Source organism: Suricata suricatta, chromosome 9 (genome assembly GCF_006229205.1).
Source record: "Suricata suricatta isolate VVHF042 chromosome 9, meerkat_22Aug2017_6uvM2_HiC, whole genome shotgun sequence".
In the NCBI taxonomy this organism is placed as follows: domain Eukaryota; kingdom Metazoa; phylum Chordata; class Mammalia; order Carnivora; family Herpestidae; genus Suricata; species Suricata suricatta.
The window spans coordinates 82056832-82080341 of NC_043708.1; the positions used below are offsets into that span (position 1 = coordinate 82056832).

The window sequence follows — 23510 nt, forward strand, 5'->3', positions numbered from 1 at the left end:
TGTGGCCTGAGCAGAAGGCACTAGGTTGGAGGTGGCCCACTGACCTGGGTCACAGCCGTGGTGAAGCCAGTCATCAGCAGAGAGGTGTGCAAGGCACGTCCCCAGCTCTCCGCCAATTCCTTTACTCGAGCCCGATGCTCTAGCACTGTGCGGAGCCCATCCTGCACCTTGGGGCCCCCGAGTATCTTTGCCTGCTCACACAGAGCTGCCTCCTGTGGGGCAGGGTTGGGGACACATCCACTGTTCTCCCACATGGGGAGGCTGGAGCAGGGGCTGGCTGAGCCCTTCCCTCAGCCTGGCAGGCCCAGGGCTGCCTGGTCCTCCCAGCAAGCCAGAACCAAGCCCCTCAGCCCCCCAGTGACCAAGTCAGGAGGAGCCAGGTGGCCCTGGTATCCCTGCTGTATGGCCCTCATCCAACTTTGCTCAGTCAGCCCCAACCAGGCACCGCCATTCCTACAGGCCGCCCCCGTACATCAACATTACCTATGGGCATGCACCTATCACTCCGCATCTCCCATTTACAACTCTCCAAATTTCCTAGACTCTGCCTCCTTTCCCTCCCCTCACCCCCAATTTCTGACCATGCCAAGTTTTCTTTGAGGCTATTACCTTCTCATCTTGGGCAGTCAGAACTTTCTGGAAGGTCTTATGTTTGCGCATCAACTGCTCTACCTCTTCCACTGAGCTCCCCAGGGCACTGGTTTTCAGGGAGACCTGGATGAGCCCATGGAAGAGTCAAAGCGGCCGTCAGCAACTGTCCACACAGCTGGGGCTCCCCACCTCCACTTGCAGCCATCTGCCCTGAGGCAGCACACAGCCTATGGGTCTCCTATCAGGGACAAAGCCAGGGTCCCAGGAAGCGAGTAAAGGAGAGAGGAAGCAGGGAGCAGGGAGCATGGGGATGTGTGCTGTAGGGTGAGGGGGACCTGCCTCCTGGGCTGTGACGATCTGGTCTAGGAGGCCACACTTTCTGATGAAGATGTGCTCCTGGTACATGGCCTGCAGTTTCCTTTCCTTCTGCTCCCAGGCCTGGAATACCTGCTCCCGCTCATCCTGCAGGCCTTGTAGCACTGCCTGGACCTGGGGACGGGCATGTGGGGAGCCTGCACTGGGAGGGGTCGCACGGACAAGATGGAAGCAGATCCTGAGGGAAGCCGCTGCAGGGAGGCTGGCCGGCACAGCGGGCAGGGTGGGAGTGACCAGTCTCAGAGTAGGTCCGGGCAAGCTTGGTGGGGGGAGGGGGAGCATCAGAAAAAGGGACCCACCTCCTTGACAGGTATCCCTACAGCCAGAAGTGCCTGCTGGCCCAGCTGGGAAGCCTTCTGGTGCAGTTCCTCCCGGGCCTCCAGCTCTGCCCGAAGCTGTTGGTGGGCTCCGAGCATTAGAAGGCCCCTGCTGGGCTCCCAGGAGCACTCTTCGCCGTGCAGCTCCTGTCGCACACTGGCCGCCCAGGAAGTGTATTCCTGCACCTGGGTCCCCAGGAGGGGGTGGGGGAGAGGGGAGTGAGGGCTGGGCTGGGCGGCAGAGAACTGGGCTCTGATGGCAACTACAGTCCTCCCAGATCCACTCATGTATCAGAGTAGCTGAGCTGTCCCAGGTCAGAGCCTTGGAGGAGACTCATGGGGCCTTTTGTCACCGGGTTCCTCTGCTATCACCCAACCTAATCCCTCCATGTCCACTAAACGTCTACATTTGCCAGACCAGCCTCTTCATCACCCTTTGCTTTTGGTGCCTCTCCTACATAGAAACTCCTTCTCCTTCCTTACCTTTCTTCCAAGCTCCCCTGCTCTTCAAGGACCAAGACCTTGTTTGCCTCATGAAATCTCCCCTGGCACTGTATCTCGCTGCCCACCTTGTCCTCTGGATTTCTAATTTCATACTTACAAACTGCCTTCTGTTGATCTGTGTACACACACAACATCAGAGCTGGAGAGGCTTTGGCTCTTTGTGCAAACGTCTCATTGAACGGACGAAGAAGGGTCAATGACGCAAGGTACGGGAGTTTTGCAATCTCTGGGTACTCACAGATAGATACGCTCATGCTCTCCTAACTCATGTCCATGATGGGTTTCCCTCTGAGCCGGAGGGCCTCATTAGTGCATGCGCATGCACGATCTCACACCCACCCACCCACCCACACATGCCGCCCAAGAGGAAGGAGCCCTCACTGCTCTGTGGAAACGCGCCAGGAGGCACGCCCGCTCCAGCTGCGCCCTGCGCTGCTCCACAGGTAGCTTCAGAGCCTCCCAGGCCTGCGCCAGAGCCTGCCGCCTCTGCTGCACCGCATGCGCCTGGGGCCCCGGACCCAGCTTCTGTACCGCGATCGCAGTCTCCAACAGTTCCTGAAGCTGAGGTCAGGGTGGAGGATAAGAAGGGAAGGGTCATGTCCTCCTAGAGGCTCAAGGGCCTGCCCGTGCCACAGATTCCTCCTTGGGCCATGCCTGGATGTGCATAGCAGGCCCAACTGGAGGCCCTGTGGGAGTGTGGAAAACACGGGAAGAGATGGGCAGGCCTGAGGGGCCTGGAGGGGCCTGAGTGGGAGAGGCAGGCAGACTGGCTCACCTGCTGCCCAGTGCCCATGAGCTCATGCTCCAGCTCCTTGTGTCTCCTCAGCTGGGCCTCCAGCCCACGCAGATCTGAGGCCACATCACTGGGGAGGCTTGTGGTCTTCTCCTGAGGAGAGTAGATGGCCAAGATCATCAGGAGTAGAGGGTGGGGGACCAAGGCTGGGGAGGATCCACTACTAGAAAGAATCCCCTTCCTCCCCTCAGGCTCATACCTGGACCTGCCTGAGGGCTTCCAGCAGATCTCTGTGAACTCTGAGGGTGACCTCAGCATCCTGGAGCCGGTGGCCTTGGGCCTGGGTCAGCTCCCACAGGTCTGACCAGGCAGCCCTGTCCCCCAGGTGTGTGGAAGAGCAGCAGGAGGTCAGCCACGGCCCAGCATCTCATTCTACCATTTGCTAGTCTGGTTGGCCCTGCTCTTCCCTGGGTGCATCCAGGAGTGGCCCAAAGCTCCCCTTTTTAACATCCTTTCCTACACAGGGCCTGCCTGCAAACCTGCCTCTCAGAGCCTTTGCAGCTTTACCACAAATTCAGCCCTTCACCGCTGTCATGTTCGGTAGTTGATTTCGGAGCTTTGTGGTACTTCTTCCATCTCGTATGGAAGTCTCAGTATGTCATTCAGATTATCAATATTTGAGGGTAGGGGTGTGTCTTCTGTTTTTCATTTACTCAGTCCACTCTCACTAAGCTTCTGAGGCTTGACCAGGCCAGGCTCCATGTTGGGGGTCATGGACAAGTCATGGTCCTGCCTCAGAGGTGCAGGCTGGGGGGTGAGGGGAGAGCCCTTGCCAGCCAGGTAGCAGGTAGGCAGTCTGCACAGCTCCTTTTCTGGAGTCCTGGGAGCCAGTGGTTTGGACAAGTGTCCCTGGGGGTCTGGGCAGGACTTCCTGACCCACACACCCAGCCTTACCTCCCTTCACAGGCCATGGTCAGCTTGGCTTCCTTGGGACCCGCCCCCCTCCCGATTCCTCATGGGCAGGCAGAGTCCCCGCGGCCCTCAGAGCATCCTTCCCACTCCTAACACTCCAGGTACAGCCTGCACTGCTCGTTCCCCCAAAGTGCACCCCAGAACTAGCCCACAAGTCACTCACTGCAGGTCCTGCTGCCTCCGGCAGGCGTTGGGGGCAGCATGGTACCCAAGCTCCAGCAGGCTCTCTACCAGCTGCTGACACATCGCCACTCGCCGGCCACCCAACTCCACTTGGTGCCGAAATTTCACAAACTCAGTGCGGAGGTGCTGAAAGACAAGAGGGGAGTGGATGACAGAGTGGCTCTCCAGCTGGGGAGGCAGTAGGCAGCCTGGGAAGCAGGTGCCTCGTGATTGTCAGGCATGAGGGGTTGAACAGCCACCATGCCTGCACACTCTCCTCAGAAGGCCTGTCCTCAGCCAGGGTCCATGACCCCCATGGCTCCCTTCTCCCCAGCCCCACCAGGCTGCGCCTTGGCTCCCAGTCTCCTGCCACAGGGTATCCTCCAAGCCCCGGCCCTCCTCTCACCAGGATGTACTCATAGTCTTCTCCGAGGCTCTCCCCTCCCCTGGCCGTCTGCTTCTGGCTAGCCAGCCAGCTCCACAGCTCCTCGGCCTCCCCCATGAACTCATGCAGCTTCAGAGTCCCCTCCAGCTCCCGGCCCCTGTGGGGACAGCCCGTGGTTCCCACAAGTCAGCTGCCCACTCTCCAAGGGGCAGCTGGCCCAGCTGAAGGGGGGAATCTGAAGGAGCTTATTGGTGGTTTCTGCCCAAGCCTGTGGCTCTGGATTCAGGGAGAAGTAAGCCCAAGGACAGTACAGGGCAGTGCAAAGTACACACATGGGGAAGAAATGAGCAAGTGCGGGGAGCTAGGGGCGGGGTTCCGCTGGGCCTCACTGAGGACTTGATGGAAGAAGGGGAGGAACACACAGCAAGGACTCATATGACACATTTCTGTGGGCCTGGGGCCACGGGTTGTAACTGAGGGTCACAGTATGGGAACAGTCAACTGTGGCTAGGCTCCCTACACCCAGAGTGGGTACAGTGCCCCTTACCGCGTGGTTGCCAATGCCTGCAGCGCCCGCAGCTGCTCCCAGAGCCTCTCCCGTACCACTTCCAGCTGCTCAGGGGCCCCTGGGCCAGCGAGGGTGCAGGCCTGCTGGTCAAGCTTCTCCATGGAGCTCCAATAAAGAACCAGCTCCTGCTGTAGGGCCTGCCAATACATGTGGACCCGTGTGAGGCGGACATCTATACATCCACCTACCCATCGACCCACCCACTGATCTACCCATCCCTTCATCCCCAATCCATCGGTCCAGCCATGCGTTCACCATCCACCTACCCAATACTGACAGAGCTGTTACTGTTCCATAAAAGTGAAGATGTGGTGTTGCCCGCAGAGGGCTCACCAGTTAGCAAGGAAGAGTAAATGCTTGGTACTTGAGTAATCGGGGGTCAAGTAAGGGAGGGCACAGGCATAGCAGGCTCTGTACTAGACCCCAACGATACAGTAGACAGAGATGGCAGGAGTTCAGTAAGCTGCCCAGGGCTCTGGGCACACCTTGTAGGACTGGCTGAGAGGCCTCAGTCACAGGACACAGAAACACTGACTATGAGGGCCGTACAGAAAGCAATGCCCAGAGAAGAGGCCGTTTCAGTGCCAACTCAAAACCAGAATGGCTGCAGGGCTAGGGCTGTGTGACCCTGAGAGTCCAATTCCAGGAAGAAAGATGGTGGTCCAGGGTCTCTCCCTTTAACTAGGGAATGCTTGTGGGGGTAGGTAGGTTTCTGGAGACATTTGGTTAACTCAAAGAATGACATTTGAAGTATGGGAGGAAGAACCCCGTGGAAGACATGGAGAGGGTTAGAACAGGTGACCGCAAGCGAAGAAAACGTGCTGGAGCAAGAGAGGAAGAAGAGAAGGCAGAGAAATCCTGAGGTCACAGGGGTGTAAACTGGTCAAGGGACTAAAGAAGGGGGGCAGGAGGTGTTTGAAGCATTGTCTCTAAAGGGAGCACCAGGAGGAGCGAGGGGCCTTGTATGATTGGGGGTCAGGCAGGAAAGGAACTGGCCATGTCTTCAGGAAGAAAGGGCAGGGCTTTGTGCCTCATAGTAGATGTGTCTCTTGGGAGTGTGACAAGCCTCTCCTCGTGGCTCATCGTCACCCCAGTCCAGACTGTGTGGAGGACGCCCGGAACACGGTACCTGGTGCTTCCCAATGAGCCTGACAGTGGCTGCCTCGTCTCCACCATAGTCCTGACTGCTCGCCAGTGGCTGTTTCTCCTTCACCCAGTCCTCCAGCTCTGAGGCAGCCAGAAAATACTACCAAGAATGACGCCACTTCACCTTGATGATCTCAGATAGGACCCTCCACCACCCTTTGGGGATACGACACAAGGCTCTCCAGCAGCCAGACCAAGAGGGTGCTGGTCCCCTACACGGGGACCAGCCAGCTCCTGGGCCAGGGTGCTCACCAACTCACTCACAGAGTTAGCCTCCCTTCTGCCCCCTCCCCTGATCCTGGGCTCTCTCTGCCTCCTACCTGCTCGAGAGCAGCAGCCCGCTGCAGGCACTGGGCCTGCGCCTCACACGCGAGCTCCAGCTCTGCCCAGCGGCCTTCCAGCTTCTGGCACTGCTCCAGGATGCGCTGGGCTTGGGAGTGCCCCGAGGCCGCCAGGCTCCATCCGGAGCCCAGCACCTGTTGCACCTGCCCCTGGTGGGCGTTCACCTCTGCCTGGAGCTCCTGCCACAGAATAGCATGAGGGGCTGCTGCCTCTGGGATTCCCTTTGCTATGGAGTCCCTGGAACAGAGCCGTGGGTGTGGCTCGAGGCCCCACCATGACAAAAATGAAAGTCAGGACATCCTGAGCAGGGACAGAAGGCTTCTATGGTCTAGGAATGGGATGTCAGGGATCCTGGGAGAAAAAGGGGGCACTACCTACCTCATGCTTGTGGCAAAGTCTCTGGGCACCATTCAAGCATTTGGTGGAGCAGGGGGAGCTGGTGCTGGGCATGTGCTCAGCCACCCAAGTGAGCTCCATGTTGCTCAGCTGGTAGAACTGGTACAGCTCAACTGAGGCCTGCAGCTGTAGGCGCCGAGTGGCCAGATGTTCCTGCAGGGACTTGAATCTGGGTGGACATAGAAGAGATGGCAGACATTGGAAACCGATGGGAACAAGGCCCTCAGTGCTTTGCATAGCCCAGCCAGGGACTCATGAGGAACAAAGTAGGGAAGGAGGAAATCCTCATCTGGTGAGGGGAGGTTGGCTGGAGAGGGCCCAGGGTCCTATCTTTCACCCAGATAATCTGTATGACTTCTGATTCGGGGTGCTAAGAATGCCTAGCTGGGGTCCCTAGTCTTCCTATCACAGAAATGACTCTACCTGTAAGAGATTTGGACAACCATCCTGTAGATGCCACCAGAGGGCTCACTGGGTGAAACCAACCCTCATGTTCACATGGTGGGGGTGGCACACAGTGGGGTGAATAGGGAATCAAGCAAGGGGGTACCTCTGCAGGTACTTTTGGGTTTCCTCCATGACAGTCTGGGAAGTCAGTCCCTGGTGGGCCTGGGAGACGAGGTCAGCCATCTTGCTGGCCAGAGCCTGGCTTTCACTTTCCAGTTGGCAGTGCTGTCTCTGTCGCTGCCGGCTCGAGCTCAGGTCCTGCCCAGCTTCTGCACTCTGCAGGGCCCTCTCCAGCTTCTCCATCTTCTCCTTGGCATCCTGAGGAAGGCACAGGGTGCTGCACTAGCTCTGGAGTACAGGCGCACAAGTTCTTGGACTCTGACACTGCACTGCTTGCAGCTTACAAGATTCACCAAGGACATGATGGGGACTGCTGCCCCTGCCATTGTCCACCTCCCACCTTCCCCGAGTCTCTGACTACTCCTGTCCCCTCATGCTTCTTCCTCCATGGGGATTCAAGTTGTGCTGACCACACACATGGGGTACATAGAAGACGACTCTATATTGGCCTACTGGGGGCATCTGAAGACTGCAGGACTTCCCAGGGCTAATCCAGAGTTAGTAGAATATCCCAGACTCTTCCCCTCCACTCCTCTTCCTGTCCTGCCTGCTCCCACCCAGCCTGGCCCAGCACAGCCTTAGTCTCCCTCCTGTGCCCCACCCCTTCGGCAGACCTGCAGAAGCCCCAGAAGCTGGGCCTGCTGCCTAGCTTGCTGGAGCTGGTCCCCATGCTCTGCCATCTTGTGCTTCAACTCTTCCCACTTGCTACTCAGGCTCCGGAGGCTGGCCTGCACATCTTCCTGAGCATGGCACCCGCTGCTCAACAACTCTCTCCCAACCTGGCATGGACGCAAAGACCAAGGGAGTTCTGTTGAGTTGCTTGTACCATGAGTGGCCACAGCAGGCTGGACCCAGGTGGGGAGGGGGGGTAGCTGGCTACAGACTGCATTCCACAGGCTTCAAGGGCTCAAGAATTTCATGTGGTCCCAAATCTGGGGGCAGAGGTGGGAGGGCTTTCCTCTGATACCAAGTAGAGCAGAGTGAGTGGGGTGAGCAGACATTAGACTATGGTAGGGAAGACTTTGTTCAGGTAGAGATAGCAGGCATTGAAGCTGCCCAGAGCGCTGGGGGTGGGGGTGGGGGATGGGGTGATAGATGCTTTCTGGGTGGATTTGGGTGTTAAGACAAAGGGGTACTCAGCTGAGTAGAGGAGGAATGTGGGGGATCCTAAGTCTGAGGTAGCGGAGAATGATTCTTCCTTCACTGAGGAATCTGAAGGGGAATTCTGGGCAGGGAATCTGAAGAGGAGGCGGCCCTGTGCCTGCTGCCCCCACCTGCTGCAGGTCCTCCATGTACCCGGAGGTGGCCCGAAGCGCATTCTCAGCTGCTCTGTGCTGCTTGAGTTGCTGCAGGATGTTGCTGAGCTCTTGGGAAGGCTCAGCGGCTGCTGTCAGCCCCTTTTCCTCTATCCACAGCACCAGCTCTGCCACATCCTGTTTCCATTTCTGCCCAAGAGCCAAAAGAAAATGGGTCTCACAATCAGGGCTGAGGGGGAGGGGTCTCATAGACCCCCCCCCCCATTGGCTCAGAGCCAATCCTAGTGTGTAAGGGGGGCAGGGCTGGGGTTACTGCTCTGAAGTGGGGACAGGAAAGCTGAGACCAGGAAGGAAATGCTCCCTCCCCTCCCCACCACGGTAGGAGGAGGCCTGGGAACTGATGGTCTTGGCCCCATGGTGTCCTGTGCCCAGCGAAGAAGAACACTTGATCAGTCCCTGCTCCCCCAGCTCACATCACATCATGTGTGGCCATTTCTCTCCAAATAGGCTTACGGTAGAGGAGGCCTGTGGACTAGACCAGCTCTGAACTCCAATGGGGGCTGAACAAGTATCTGTCAGAGCCAAGGTCTGCAGCTGGTGCCCATGGCCCATGCATGAGCCTAGAGTGTGGCCAGAAATGATGGGGAAAGAGAGTAGCCAGATGAGGGATGGTAAGGAGGTTTATCAAGACTTTGGGTCCTGTCTTGGCTCTGAACACTGTGACTTCAGCCTGTTTTCCTCATCTGGAAAAATCCAAGCCATAATGCCAGTCTCACAAGTATTGCTATAAGGGTCAAGGACATAACATGTAGAGAAATGCTTTGCAAAGTGTAAAGGGCTCTGGACAGCACACAACTGTTAGTGCAGTGATAGACTCCTAGGCACTCCTCCTGGGGAGGCCCGTGCACCTGGGGAGGCCCCTTCACCTGAAGCTGGAGGGAGGCCAGCAGCTGCCTCTTCCTCTGCTCACTCCTCTCCTGGACCCTGGTCCACTGTCGCTGGATGCTCTGCAGTTGCTCTCTGACCCTGGAGGCCAGGTGGAGTGGAGGAAGGTATAGGGAGGGCTCTGCTCTGTCCAAAGCCTACAGCAGCCCAGAGGGTCTCCACTGCTCCTCCACTCCCCTCCTCCCCCACTCTTCCCTCGCTTCAAAGTGACAGGCTGTGCAGGCTGAGAAAGAAAGGGTATAGGTGCTGCCCAGACAGAACTGGCTCACTTGTGTGCAGTAGGGTGTCGGTTCTGGGCCAGCTTCTCGCCACGTGCCCGCAGAGCCTCTGCTTGAGGGCCAAGGAAACCCAGCAGCTGTCCAAACTCTTGATGTTGCTGCAGTAGTCTCTGGGCCTCCCCTACATCCTCCTGGGGGTGCAGAGACCTGGGGTCACACTTGAGACAACAGGAGTCAGCACCAGGTTACCAACCACTGGCCTAGGGCCGCCAAAAGCCCCCTACCTGCACCCCCATCCCCTACCAGCTTCACGCTCTCCCCATGATAGGGAAGCATCACTGCAGCCCTGTGCTCTGGACTTCCTACCCCAAGGTTGTCCTGCTGCAGGAGGGCCTCATGGCGGGCACACACGGCAGTGAAGCCATCCACGTCTCTGCCAAATCTCTGCAGCTCCAGCCCCTCCTGCAGCTGCTGCTGTCTTTGCTCCCAGGCGGCCTGCAGTCCCCAGCCTTGCTGGCTCAAGAGCTGAAGAACACGGGCCACCTCTTGGGAGTCTGGGGAGTCCAAGGCCGCAAGGGGCTGGCCCTGGGCTTCCAGCTGCTGCAGCCTATGCAGGACGACAGGCAGAAGGTCAAATCTATCCACTCCTCTCACCCCCCCTTCCTCCCCTCTGTGTCATTCATTTTGGAGCTCTGATAGACGGGTAACTGGCAAGGGGTCTGAGGCTGGTGAGCCCCATTGGTTCACTTGTCCCATGGGACAGCTGTGTCCTGGCCCACTAGTGATGCACAGGACCTAACAGGCCTAGCACACTCCTGAGGTCTCAATAGGTTCCCTGCTCTCAGTTGTCACACCCTTGCTCTGGGGGACCATCCCAGTGCTGATGCCCAGGCAAGTAGAAAAATCACTCAAGCTATATACAATGCCTGACTGCAAGGCCACTGCCATCCCATGAGCATTTAGAAAGGGCCCACAGGTACTCAGCTTGGGGACAGGAAACACATTTATGTGGATTAGAAAAAAGGCTCCATTTTCTCTGAGCTGATGCTTCCCTGAACTGTTCGGAGAGTACCAAGAGTGAAGGATGCATCAAGATGGATTCAGTGCCCACTTGGCTATGTGTCAGGCTCCCCTGTGTAGGACACAGCCTGTAGACCATGCTGGGTGACCCTGCCTGCCTGACAGACCTGTAGCATCATCCCCGCAGGAGGAGGAGCCTCACCATATTGAGGAGAGGGGCCTGAACTGCCCGACACCAGGGACCAGTAGGGTCTGTATTACCCAGAATGCCTTGGGAGACCAGGCTGTCCTGACTTCAAGAACTCCATCAGGCTCTCTGGATGGGGTAGGGCCAGGCCTACATTTGGCAGAACCTTCAGGGAAGGTCAGATTCTGCCCTGCGTTTCTCCCAGAAGCATTCAGCATGCCTGACCAGATCTTGGTTACGCCCTCCTTCTTCAAGCCTGCCCCACGCACCTGGTGGACACCAGTGTGGACCATAACCCTGGGTGATGCCCTGCTTCCTGCCTCTCCCTTTCTGGTGTCCTGTCCCCATAGGCCTCAGCCAGGACCCATCCAGACCTCTCCTGCTGCAGCCGTATCTCCTCCAGAAGGTCTCCATGCTCCGTCAGCAGCCTCAGGGCCGAGGCCATGTCCGCCGCCTTCTCCTCGCTGCGCAGCTGAGCCCAGATGCCCTCCGCCCACAGCAGCAGTTGCTGGCTGTCCCGCAGGAAGGTCTGCCGTGCCTGTGTCTTGGCCTGGGCGCTGGCCTGTCGGGCCACATGCTGCTGTACTTGCTCCAGCAGCCCCTGCAGTGTCTCCACCTGTTCTCGCAGGCCCTGGTTCTCTGTGGGACCCGACTCCTCAGCTCTGGGAGATGGGGTGAAAGCCCAGTCAGCGCCCTGCCCTGGGCCTGCTGTCCGGGCTCGGAGTCCCCAGGGAAAGTGGTACTGACTCTGCACTCCCACCTCCCTCTCACCTTGGGACAGAAAGCCTGTATGGCCTGCCCTTTCCCCACGAGCATTTTCTCATGCCATGTCCCAATCTGTGCCCCTGCCCTTCAGACAGCACATCCGGCCTGTCCTCTAACTGCCGTCCCTTTTCTCATTCCACAACACTGCTCAGTCCTCCCCTGCCTCCCAGGGCCCAAGCCCAGGCCATACTTCGTGGTGAGCCTCAGCAGGTGATGGATGCTCCTCTCCATTGCCGGCATCTTCCATTGGGCCAGCTGTAGGATGCAGTGGCTGTCCTCTGACTGCCCCAGCTCCAGGGATTCCAGCCGGAGGAACAGGTCTTGCAGGTGGACCCGTGTGGATCTGCACTCATGCAGAAAATGGCACGCATCGGTGGTGCGTGCCAGCTGCATTTCCTTCTCCTTCTTCTGGGTTTCCAGCTGCCCCCACCTGAGTAGAGGGAGCAGAGATGTCTCCATCACAGGGCCACCTCCCCCGTCATACTGGGGCCTCGGTGGGGGCTTCACACAATAGCTGCTGCCAGGCCACCTGTCCCCACGCTCTCTCCTGTCTCAGTCACGTGCAGTGTCTCCTACTGGCATCTCCAGAGGCGCGTGAGCAGGTGTGCAGGCCCAGCACTCCCTTCTTCTTACCTCCGGCTCAGTTCCTCCTGCTTTTGCTGAATTCTGGGGGCATCTTCAGGACATTTCTGCTTCAGCTGCTCAGCAGAGCTGCTGACCTCAGCCCAGAGGCCCTTTCCCACAGCCAGGGCAGTGAGGAAGTTCTGGGGAAAGAAGACCCAGGCTCTGAGGCAGCTTCTGTTCTTCCCACACCACACTCAACACTACAAATGACCTGATATGCTCTGTTGCACAGGTGTCTAAGCTGCATCCCTCTGGAAGGACTAGAGTCTCCTTCCTTAAAGGGCTGGGAGGGTCCTTTAAAAACTCAAGGCTAGGTATCCAGGTTAGAAAGGAAGAAGCAAAACTGCTGTTATTTGCAGAGGACGTGGTATTTATAGAAAACCTAAAGATGCCCCCCTCAACCAACTGTTAGAATAAATGAATACATTAAAGTTGCAGGATACAAAATCAATACAAAGGAGTATTTTGCATTTCTATACACTAATATTGAATGAATCACCAGAAAGAAATTAAGAAAACAATCTCACTTACAATTGCATGAAAAATAGAATACCTAGAAATAGGTAACTGAAGAGATAAAAGACCTGTATGCTAAAAACATCAATGAAAGAAATTGAAAAAAACCAAACACCCCACAAATGGAAAGATGTTCTGTGCACATAGATTGGAAGAATATTGTTATGACATCCAAACTACTTAAAGCAATCTATAGATTCACTGTAATCCTGATGAAAATTCTAAAATAGAATTTTTCAAATATAACAATCCTAAAATTTTTTTAATGTTTGTTTATTTTTGAGAGAGAGAGAGCGAGAGAGCGAGAGAGAGAGAGAGAGAGAGAGAGAGAGAGAGAGAGAAACAGAGTGTGAGTCAGAGTGTGAGTGAAAGAGGGTCAGAGAGAGAAGGAGACACAATCTGAAGCAGGCTCCAGGCTCTGAGCTGTCAGCACAGAGCCTGACACAGGGCTCAAACCCACAAACTGTGAGATCATGACCTGAGCTGAAGTCAGCCACTTAACCAACTGAGCCAACCAGGTGCCCCAACAATCCTAAAATTTGTATGGAAATATAAAAAACTCTGAATAGCCAAAGCAATGTTAAGAACAAAGTCTTTCTCCAGACATCAGTTAAGGCATCATGCTAATTTCAAACAATATAGTTAACTATAGTAAACTGTAGTAATTATTTACAATGATCAGAATAGTGTGGTATTGGCATAAAAACAGCCACACAGATCAGTGGAACAGAATAGAGAGCCCAGAAATAAACCCATGCACATATAGTCAATTAATTTAGGATAAAAGAGCTGAGGATATACAAAGGGGAAAGTATAGTCTCTTCAATAAATGGTGCAGCTGCTCTGGAATACAGTGTGGAGGTTCCTCAAAAAACTATCAGTAGAACTCCCCTATGACCCAGCAATAGCACTGCTGAGGATCTGCCCAAGGGATACAGAAGTGCTGGTGCATAGGAGCACATGTACACCATTTCATGGTGGCAGTTTCAACAATAGTCAAATCATGGAAAGAGCCTAAATGTCCATCACCTGATGAATGGATTGAGAAGATGTGGTGTATATATATTAAAATGGAGTATTACATGGCAATGAGAAAGAATGAAATCTGCCATTTGTAGCAACGTGGATGGACCTAGAGGGAGTCATGCTAAGCGAAATAAGTCAGATGGAGAAGGACAGATACCATATGTTTGCACTCATAGGTCTGACAGGAGAAACCTAACAGGGAACCATGGGAATGGGAAAGGTGGGGAAAGAGTTGGGGAGAGGAGTGAGGCAAATCAGGAGAGACTTTTGAATGCTTAGAACAAACTGAGGGCTGAGGAGGGAGGGGGGAAGGGAAAGGGGGTGATGGTCATGGAGAGGAGCACTTGTGGGGAAGAGCACTGTGTGTTATATGGAAACCAACTTGGTAATAAACTATTAAAAAAATAAATGGTGTTGGGAAAACTGGATAGCCATTCGCAAAATATGAAACTGTGTCCCTAACTTGCAGCATATACAACAACAGATTAAAAATCTTCAACACCCAAAATAAATAATCTGATTGACCAAAGAGGCAGAGGACCTGAATAGACATTTCTCCAGACACACAGGTGGCCAACAGACACAAAAAGATGCTCAGCATCACTCGTTACCAGGAAATACAGATCAAAATGACAACAAGATGTCACATCACACCTGTCAGGATGGCTGTTTTCATAAAGACTATGAATAGGGGCACCTGGGGAGCTCAGTAGGTTATGCATCTGACTTTGGCTCAGATCATGATCTCATGGTTTGTTTGAGTCCCGTGTTGCGGTCTCTGGTGTCAGTGTGGAGTCCACTTCAGATCCTCTCTCTCTCTGCCCTTCCCCAGCTCCTGCCCACTCTCTAAAAAATACATAAAAAAATTTTTTTAAAGGTTAGAAATAAGTGTCGGCAAGAATGTGGAAAAAAGGAAACCATTATGTTGGTGGGAATGTAAACTGTTGCAGCAACTATGGAAAATAATATGTTCCTGCAAAAAAAAAAAAAAAGAAAAATAGAACTACCTTATGATACAGCAATTTCACTTCTGGGTTTTTAATCCATAGAAAATGAAGACATTAATTTGAAAAGATATCTATACCCCCATGTTCATAGCAACATTATATACAATAGCCAACATATGGAAGCAACCTAACTGTCCAGTGATGGATGGACAAAGAAAATGTGGTAGAGGGGCACCTGGGTGGCTCAGTTAGCTTCTGATTCTTGATTTCAGCTCAGGTCATGATTTCATGGTTTGGTTCATGAGATCGAGCCCCAAGGTGGGCTCTGTGCTGAGAGCGGGGAGCTGTCTTACTCTCTCCTTCCCTCTCTGCTCCTCCCCTGATTGAGAGCTAGTGGGTGCACACATGCTCACTCTCTTTCAAAATAAACAATAAACTTAAAAAATAAAAACAGGGGCTCCTGGGTGGCTTCGTCAGTTGAACGTCCGACTTTGGTTCAGATCGTGATCTCCTGGATCATGAGTTGGAGCCCCACACCAGGCTCACTGCTGCCAGCACAGAGCCCACTTTGGATCCTCTGTCCTCCTCTCTCTCTCCTTGCTCACAGTCTCTCTCAAAAGAGAACAGTTATTAAAAAACAAAATCAAAGCCAAATGTGGTATATATACATACCACCGTACAAAAGATGGACCCTGAAGAGCACTATGCTAAGTGAATTAAGTCAGAGAGCTAAACACTGTATGATGATCTTACTTGTATGTGGGAGCTAAAAGCACAAGACAGAGCAGCGGGCACATCGGTGGCTGCCACAGGTGGGGAGGTGTGGGGTGGTGAAACGGGTAAAAAGGGTCGAAAAGTGCCAACTTCTAGCTATAAATTAAGTAAGCCGTGGCATGTATAGTTTGGGGACTATAGTTAATAATCCTGTGTTGCAGATTTGATAGTTGCTAAGAAAGTCCATCTTAAAAGTTCTCATTACAAGAGGAAAATTCTCTAAGTATGTGTGGGGATGGATGCTAACTAGACTTGTGGACATTTCACAATACATGCAAATATATCACTATGTTGCATACCTGCAACTACTATTAGGTAGTATATCAATTATACCTCAATAAAAAAAGTTCAAGGCCAGATCCCTTGCTCCTTCTTCCCAGACAGGACTACAGTTACCATGGAGAAGTGGGGCGCAGGAGTGAAAAGCGGAGAGGCAGGAGCAGGTGGGGAGGGAGAAGGACGGAAATAAGCAGAGGCAGCAGGGCCACAAAGCCAAGCCCCCACCTGGGCCCCACAGGCGCATTACCTTATATTTGAGCTGCGTGGCTTCCAAGTCCTCTGGCTGGGGCTGCAGCATTTGGAGCAGAGCTGTCTGGTTCTCCAGCCATGACTGCAGCTCTCCACACGAGCCATAGAAGCCAAACAGGGCCACTGCCTTCTCCAACTGAGCTCTGTGGTGCTGAGGAGAGGCCGGCCCAGAGTTTGGGGGGGAGACTCAATTTCCCCCTAGGGCATTCACAGCAGTTCCCCATAACTGCCCTCACCTGTATACGCCAGCAGAACCCAGGGCCAGGGAGAGAGAAGGTCCCTGCCCCCTGCTGGGTCCTGCGGCCTCTGTCCAGGGGAGGAAGCTGACGAGAGCTTAATAGCAAGTCAAGGACCCCGGCAGAGTGTGCTCTTCCGATCCAGCCCTTGGCTCTGCAGTACTTCTGTGGGACCTGGCTCTGCCTAGCCTGCCTACCTCCCCTCCAGGCTTTCCTTCAGCCATCTGCCACTCCCAGCTTCACTGCTGGGCTCCAGGCTCTGTGGTCTTTACTCTTCCAGGGCCTCCTCCCTGCCTGGGGGTAGGTCCTGCCTAGGGCACAGTCTCCTGCATCTCCCCTGCCCTCCCCCTGGCTTTGCCTGCTCTTAGCCTCTCCTTGTTCCAGTAACAGCCTAAATGTCCTTCCTTCAGAGAGGCCCTTCCTGACTCCCAGCCTGATCTGGTCTCCCATCACACCCACAGCCGTCTAACCACCTGTTTCTCGTCTTCTCTGACTATGTGAGCTCCTTGAGGGCAGTGAGCACATCCAGTCACTGCTGTCTCTGGACCCCCAGCTCAGGGTCCAGTCAGAGTAGGTGCTCCATAAACATTTCTTGAAAAAGAGGTGTTACCTTTGCCAGGGCCCATAGGCCCTCGTAGTCCTGGCTCAAGCAGTCCTGTGTGTGGAGTATGGTGTTAGGGTCAAAGTCAGGGTCAGGCTCAGCGGAGAAGGCCATCTTCTGAGTGCTCGGGGGCCCAGAGTGGCAGGAAACCTCACTCCAGGTCCGGTGGTTCCTTGGGCCTTCCTTTGGAGAGCTCAGGGCAGACACCACCTGTGCTGACAGGACACAGGGCAGGGTGTCCAGAGGGGACTCCCCTAAACACAAGGCTTGGCAGTGTGGGGCCAATGGTTGGACCTGGGGTGGGTTATGGAGGAACCTGATTAATGCATGGAAACTGTCGGCAAAATGAGCCAAGCCAACTATTCTTGGGTGACTTCTACAAGGACGCAGACAAGATTCCATTAATTGGGCTGGGGCAGCAGGTAAGAAGTCGCTGAGGCGTGGTGGGGCATCCCCATGCTCAGAGGGACGCTAGGATTCCCAGGTCAGGGGCCACAAAAGCCCTCGCATTTCCACCTCCTGTGTGGTCACGGAGACGCGGCACAGTGTGGAGACCACACGTGCAGTTGGTGCTGGAGGCCTGTAGCTCTGGGTCCCTGCCGTCCTACACGTACCGTGAGCGACACCTGGGTTGCCGCGGCCCGCGCCTGCTCGCCCAGTCGCCGCAGCTCGGTCCCAAAGGCGTGCAGGGTGAGTTCCAGCCGCTGGTGGCGCAGCAGCAGGGCCTCGGTGGCCCTCTGGTCCCACCCCTGGGATGCGCTCGCCAGCGCCAACTGCTGCTCCCGCAGCCACGAGGCTGCGTCAGCCGCATCGCTGAAGTACTGCGGGCAGGAGGACAGGCTGGGCACAGGCCTACTCCACGGGCCTGCCCGGGCTCCCCGCACCCATAGCCTCACTACCTGCTGCACGAGGAGAGCCGCTTGCAGCCGCACGCTCCGCCTGGCCGCACAGGCCCGGAGCTGCTGCCATGCGCCCTGCAGCGCCTCAGCCCGCTCCATGGGGTCCGGCTGCGTGGGTGTCTGGCAGGCTCCCAGGTCGCATGCCCTCCGCACGAAATCAGCGCACATGGCCTGGTGGTGGCGCAGCTCGGCTTCCAGGGCCTGGCGGGGTGCAGAGCTGGGAGCTGGGTGAAGGGAAGGGAGGGAAGGGCCAGGTGGGGTCTGGGGCAGGGCACAAGGCCACAGGTACCTTGTGTTTCTGCAGGGCCACTCTGATCTGGCCAAGGTCCTGGCCCAGGGCTTCATCCTCCACCAGCTGTCCGTGCTCCCTCAACCAGGCTTCCTCCTCCTCACAGTTGTGCACAAATTCTGCCTGCTGCAGGGCCTGTTCCAGCAGGGCCCGCCTGAGGGATGGCAAGGGGCACCAAAGGGACAGGGGAGGAGGCTCCTCACCAGGTTCAGACACTCCCCTTAGACAGTTTTCTTTTTCCTGATGTCCCAACAGGGGACAGAGAAGATTTAGAGGTGAGGGTCAATGTGGACAACGTTGCCAAGTCAGCAGTATTTTAACCAGGGCAGGAAGTAAACTGGGTTCCAGAAAGATTCTAGAGAAGGTAGAAGAGCAGGGCAAACTCTTACCGGCCCCTTAGAAGAGACACCAGGTTCCCGTGGAGCTGGGCCAGGGTCTGGGCCTTGGCTTGCAGCACATCAACACTAGTGCCCAGGGAGGAGTCCAGCTCCAAAGACTGGAGGGCAAGATGGCGCACATGGGCCCCGTGGGCTGAGACCTGGGCCTCCAGTAGGTCATGCTTCTGTAGCAGCTCCACTGTCTCAGCCAGCTGCTGCCCATAGGCTGTGGAGCTGGCCGGCACCTGGCCAGGGATGGGCAAGTGATGACTGCTGTCCCAGAGGGCTGGGTCGCCCAGGGGCCTGCTGGTCCAGGGCCCACCTGGAGCTCTTTGAGCTGGTTGGAGGCAGTCTCCACCTCCTGCAGCAGGCTCAGCACAGCTTGCAGGCCTGCCATCTGCGTCTTCTGCCCTTGGAGACGCTGAAGGAGCTCCTCCCAGCGCCCAGTGATCTCCAGTTGCCTGGAGGACATGAAAATAAGTGTGGGGGGTGTCTTTAATGGTCTAGGGTAGGGAAGCCACCTTGGGGTCTACAAGCCACCTGGTGGGCTTGGCTGTCATGGAGGAGCCTGTGCCCGGTGACTGGAGGCTTGGAGTATTCTAGCCTAGGGCGACTGGGGCATTATGTTCCTGTTTCTTAGACACAGGCAGAGAAGCTAGATGAAGGGTCTGTGGGGCTCAGGCCATCAGGGCCTCCAAACCTTTCCAGTCTCCATCTCAGATGATAGCAACACCATCCTTCCAGGTGCCTGGGCTAAAATCTTGGTAACTTAATTTCTTATACCCTGCATCTGATCTGTCTGTAAATCCTTTTGGATTCATAATAATATATAGAATCCCACCATTTCTTATCACCTGCATTGCTTCTCCGGCCTAGATTATTGCAATAGCTTCCTAAGTGGTCTCTGCTTCTGTCCTTCAGTCTGCTTCTGAAATGGCATCTAGAGTGGTCATTGCAGGAGTTAGACTGTGCCACTCCTCTGTTCCAGCCGCCACCCCCCCCCACCCCGTGATGAATTCCCCATCCTTCTATAAATACTGTCTTTACTGTGCCCTACACATCCTAGCATGAGCTCTGCCCCCACCTTTTGCCCCTGTACCTCCCTGACCTCAGCCACTACCTGTTCCCTTTGGCCAACAAATGCTATTTTCCAGACATGGCAGGCATGCACCTTCCCTCTGCCTGGTATAGTCTGTCCCCCTATCTCTATGGCTGGGCCCCTCTTCTGGTTTCTGCTGTTTCCTGGTCTTTGCTCAAAAGTGAGTCTCCTTGACCACCCAATCTAACCCCCACCCATGTTGGCACTTCATAATGCCCTAGGCTTTATTACTATTTTTCATCACTATTGCACATACTATACATTTTTAATTTGTCTGTTTTCCTTAGTAGTATGTAAGCTCTATGAGGGGAGGCATTATTGTTTGTCCTCTTCACTACTGAATTTCTAGCGCCTAGAACTGTGCTGAGGACATAGGAGACAACAAATACTCATTCAGTGCATGAGTTGATAAGAGGTATCCAGAAAGGTCAGTGCTTTACCAAAAATGGTGAATTGCGGATACTGGCACTTCAGGCCTCAGTCGGAGTTAGATCTTTTAAAGGGAGCCCTGACCCTATAGATCAGACCGCTATGGCCAGGAAGTGCACAGGTAAAGATAGGGATAAGACAGGAAGGCCTGAGCTGTTTTGAGGATGATTTCCATGCCCCAGGCTAACCTGCGGGCCACATCTGCCCAGCCGTGGTGCTGCTCCTGCTGGAGGATGTCTGCGATCTCGGCCAGGGCCTGGAAGCGCCCCTCCTGGGGCAGGATGCTGGCCTCCAGCATGCCCAGCCTCTGGGCAGCCGCATCCACTGTGGCCAGGCTGGCTGGGGGGGCTGCAGCTGTGGCCTGGTCCAGCATTTGCTCTGTGTTGGTCAGAAAGCTCTCCCTGAGGGCTGCCTTGCGCTGGAAGCGCCGGGCCAGGGTTTCCAGCCGCTCTAGCTGTAGGGTCCTCCGTAGCAGAGCCTGGCTCCGTGAGGCCTCTGCCCGTTCCAGGCCAGACCAGCGCTGGGACAGCTCTGCAGGGTCCAGGCCCTCCTGCAGCAGAAAGGGCCTGCGGTTCTGGGCTCTGAGGGCCGTCTGCAGCCGGAAGAGCAGGGCCTCTGTGGCCCCTCTCTGCTGCAGCCGCGGTGGCTTCTCCTGGGTGCGGAAGAAGGCAAAGGCCACCAGTAGCTGGCGCATGGCAGGCAGGGAGTCTGGGAAATCCCGTGCCTCCAGCTGCACCTGCTTCTCTGCAATCCAGCGCAGCAGGTCGGCCACTAGCTGCTTGTACTGGGCCTGCAGCTCCTCGGTCTCCTGGAGCTGAAGCAGGATCTGGGGGAGGCACAGGGAGGCACCAGGGTAGCACTTCTGGGCAGGCCCTGGAATGGAGGCGCTCTCCTTTTGGATGCTGAGGGTCTGCCAGGGTTGCCCAAGTGGGAGGTGGCTCCTTCCCTCAGCTGAGGTTGTGCTAAAGTAGGGGTCCTCCCAGCCCCACCCTGGGAGATTCAGGTTTGCCTGCATTGCCCCCTTAGACCCAGGAGTGTGGGGCACCAGCCCTGCCTTCCTCCATTTTATTTTACCCCATGTGGTCTCACCTCTGGGGGTACTATTCTTTTTCTGAGCTGCCTTTCTCTTTCCTGAGGCCTCCACATCCCTAAAGCAGCTCAGAGCCCTCGAGCTGGATCGTCTCCCTCATGCCCGACTGAGACACCAACCCTGAGAGTAGCCTCCCCATGTTTCTATGCCTGCTGCTGTGCTGGGAGAGCATGAGAGCCCCCCAAACATGGACCACGCCCAGCATAGCTGCTTCTGTGCTTATCCTTGCAGAGTCTGGTTCTCTGAGCCTTTTCACCGCATTAGGGGATTACCAGCCTAAGAGTAGCAGGGGAGGGGAGGAACTGGAGGGCATGGCACTCACCTGGCTTCCTCTGTTTGCCACGCACTGTGCTCACATACTCCTGAGCACTCATAGCAGCCTTCCGTCACCCCAAGCATTATGGGCTCCATTGGACAGAGGAAGCACGATAAAGTTAGGGGACATGGCCAGGGCCACACAGCTAGAAAGTGGCCGAGGCAGGCTTTAAACCCAGGTTTGACTCCAGAGCCTATGCTGCTCATCTCTCCTTGAGGCCACCTCTGCTCTGTCACCAACCTTAGCAAGTCTCCTCTGGACAGTCTGCTCGTGGTGCAGGCGGGAGAAGTGTTCATAGTAAAGGGAGACGTAGGTCATGATGGAGCGTTCATCGGGCTGGAGGGCAGCCACGTCCTCGGGGTCCAGCAGCTGAGCAATGCCCAGCTCCTGCTCAGCCACGCGGAAAGCCAAGGCAAGGTTGTGTAGTGGGCGCTCGGGCCGCAGGGAGCAGTAGTCGAGCAGGTCTGGCCTGAACAGAGAGCAGGCAAAGCTCTTCGCCAGAGAAATTTACTGCTTGGGTTTAAGGGGACTTGCTACAAAGGCAAACAAGCTCCTATTGGCCACTCACACCTTACCAGATATTGGTTTCCCCTGACGGTAACCTGAGACCCTAATGAAGAAATAGGGCACCTGTAGAGAGGGGAGGGCTAATTTCCCTCAGGTGCCTGGTTTGTGGGTAGAGGGAGAAGCTCCAAAATGGCAGGCACTTGCACGGAGAGGATTGAGAATAAAGTCAGCGATGACCCAGGCAGTGGAGAAAGACAGGAGTCAAGGCAAACCTGGCCAATTCCACGAGATTTTCTAGGAAAGGGGGAAGGCCTTGGCTATCAGCCATCTGCCAGGCCCAGAGGGACGTGGGCGATCAGCAGTTTGAGGACCCAAGCCCGTGCTGGGTAGTTGAGGCCTCTAGGAGGGAGGCTGAAGCCTGCCTCAGGCCAGGTCGGGTGGGAGGGCGTGGGGTCTGCTCTCCCTCACACGCACCTGTGTGCATGGATGAGGGCACTGAAGCCGAGTCCGTCACTCCAGCTGTGGGAGAAGTCGGTGAGGTTGACATTGGCATAGCAGGCTGTCTTCCGTTGGCACCAGACCAGAAGAGCTTCCTTGGCAGACAGCAGGGCTGTACTGGCTCCAAACTCCTCCTGGAAGGGCAGGACAGTGGGTCACCCAGGACAGCTGGGTCTCAGCAGGGACAGCTGAGAAGGCAGTGGAACCGGCAGGCCTCGTGAGAGGTGTGTTGGGCCTGGTTGTGATCCTTCCCACCCCCACCTGGAGTCAGGTGCAGACTGCCCTCTGTTCGGAGCGCCTGATTTTACTCAATCTCAGTTGTGGTGGGCAGGGACTGGGGCTGAGAGAGAAAGACTGTTTTTCCAAAGAAGTGTGTTTCTCCAGTCCTTCTGATGGGCGGGGCATTGTGCTATCCATCCCTGGGCCCCAGGGATTGAGGCTGGGGTTTGTTAGACTGGCTCTGGGTCCCATTGGGCTGTCTTCCAGCCAGGCCCAGGGCCCAGGCACATGGCTCTCCACCACTTGCAGCCCCAGGAAGCCGCCTCTGGGGATGACATGAGGAGGTGCAGGGGAGTAATTAGGAAGCTCCCCAGCATTCCTCCACCCATTGGACAGGGACTTGCCTGACCAGGAAAGGCTGACAGCCCACCCTCTATGGCCTTGAGGCCTCACATGGTTGCTGAGGGCGGAGCCTGCTGGACAAAGACATCTTCATCTGGCTTCAATCCCCCCAACCCTCCATGTTTCTCCTCCTAAGAATTTCCTTTGTTCTGTGCTCTTGCAGTTCCACCTGTCCCCACCCCTGCCCCACCCCCTCTCTTCTACTCAGTGCTTCTTTTCCACCTTTCTTCCTTCTGCTCCCCCTCCTCCAGCCTCCTTTCCTGCCTCAGTGGTACCTTCCTCCCCCCAACTCCCTCCCTCACCCTCACATCCCAAAGTCCCCTTCTCTTCCCCCCTCCCAACTGTTTCCTTTCATTTGCTCCACCCCTCCACCAATTCCTATGTATTAACTCAAAATGTCAAAACAGGGCAGGCTGCATTGCCTCTCTTGCTCTTTGGACCCCAGAGCGTGGGTGGGCAGCCGTGCAGGGCGAAGCCTCCAGGCCTGGAGCACATTCCCTAAGCAGCTGTGCTAGGCTGGCAGATATGAGCCAGGAGGAGAGGTTCTGAGGAAGGGCACGGGAGGGAGTGCGGTCAGCCTGGTCCAGTTATGTCTGTTTTACAGGGAGCAGAGCCTGAGATGTCAGGGAGCAGGGTGACCGGTCAGGGGATGACCTGCTGCCCCCCAGGGAAAGGGCAGCTGGG

At 55.7% G+C, this 23510-nt stretch overlaps 1 protein-coding gene across 1 annotated transcript in view; it reads right to left on the reverse strand.

Annotated features, from left to right (window-relative positions):
* Positions 1 to 23510, reverse strand: part of SPTBN5 (spectrin beta, non-erythrocytic 5) — a 46532-nt gene that overhangs the window by 18344 nt on the left and 4678 nt on the right. The window contains 32 exon segments of the mRNA XM_029950717.1: positions 45 to 212; positions 610 to 714; positions 931 to 1080; positions 1266 to 1469; positions 2169 to 2348; positions 2563 to 2673; positions 2780 to 2894; positions 3656 to 3801; positions 4061 to 4196; positions 4587 to 4744; positions 5737 to 5853; positions 6074 to 6274; positions 6474 to 6660; positions 7042 to 7256; positions 7673 to 7837; positions 8333 to 8503; positions 9241 to 9340; positions 9529 to 9668; positions 9844 to 10084; positions 11059 to 11346; positions 11640 to 11879; positions 12083 to 12213; positions 15863 to 16015; positions 16711 to 16911; positions 17316 to 17522; positions 17601 to 17801; positions 17890 to 18043; positions 18279 to 18511; positions 18589 to 18727; positions 19983 to 20620; positions 21441 to 21669; positions 22182 to 22339. Coding sequence (XP_029806577.1) covers positions 45 to 212; positions 610 to 714; positions 931 to 1080; positions 1266 to 1469; positions 2169 to 2348; positions 2563 to 2673; positions 2780 to 2894; positions 3656 to 3801; positions 4061 to 4196; positions 4587 to 4744; positions 5737 to 5853; positions 6074 to 6274; positions 6474 to 6660; positions 7042 to 7256; positions 7673 to 7837; positions 8333 to 8503; positions 9241 to 9340; positions 9529 to 9668; positions 9844 to 10084; positions 11059 to 11346; positions 11640 to 11879; positions 12083 to 12213; positions 15863 to 16015; positions 16711 to 16911; positions 17316 to 17522; positions 17601 to 17801; positions 17890 to 18043; positions 18279 to 18511; positions 18589 to 18727; positions 19983 to 20620; positions 21441 to 21669; positions 22182 to 22339 — 5982 coding nt within the window.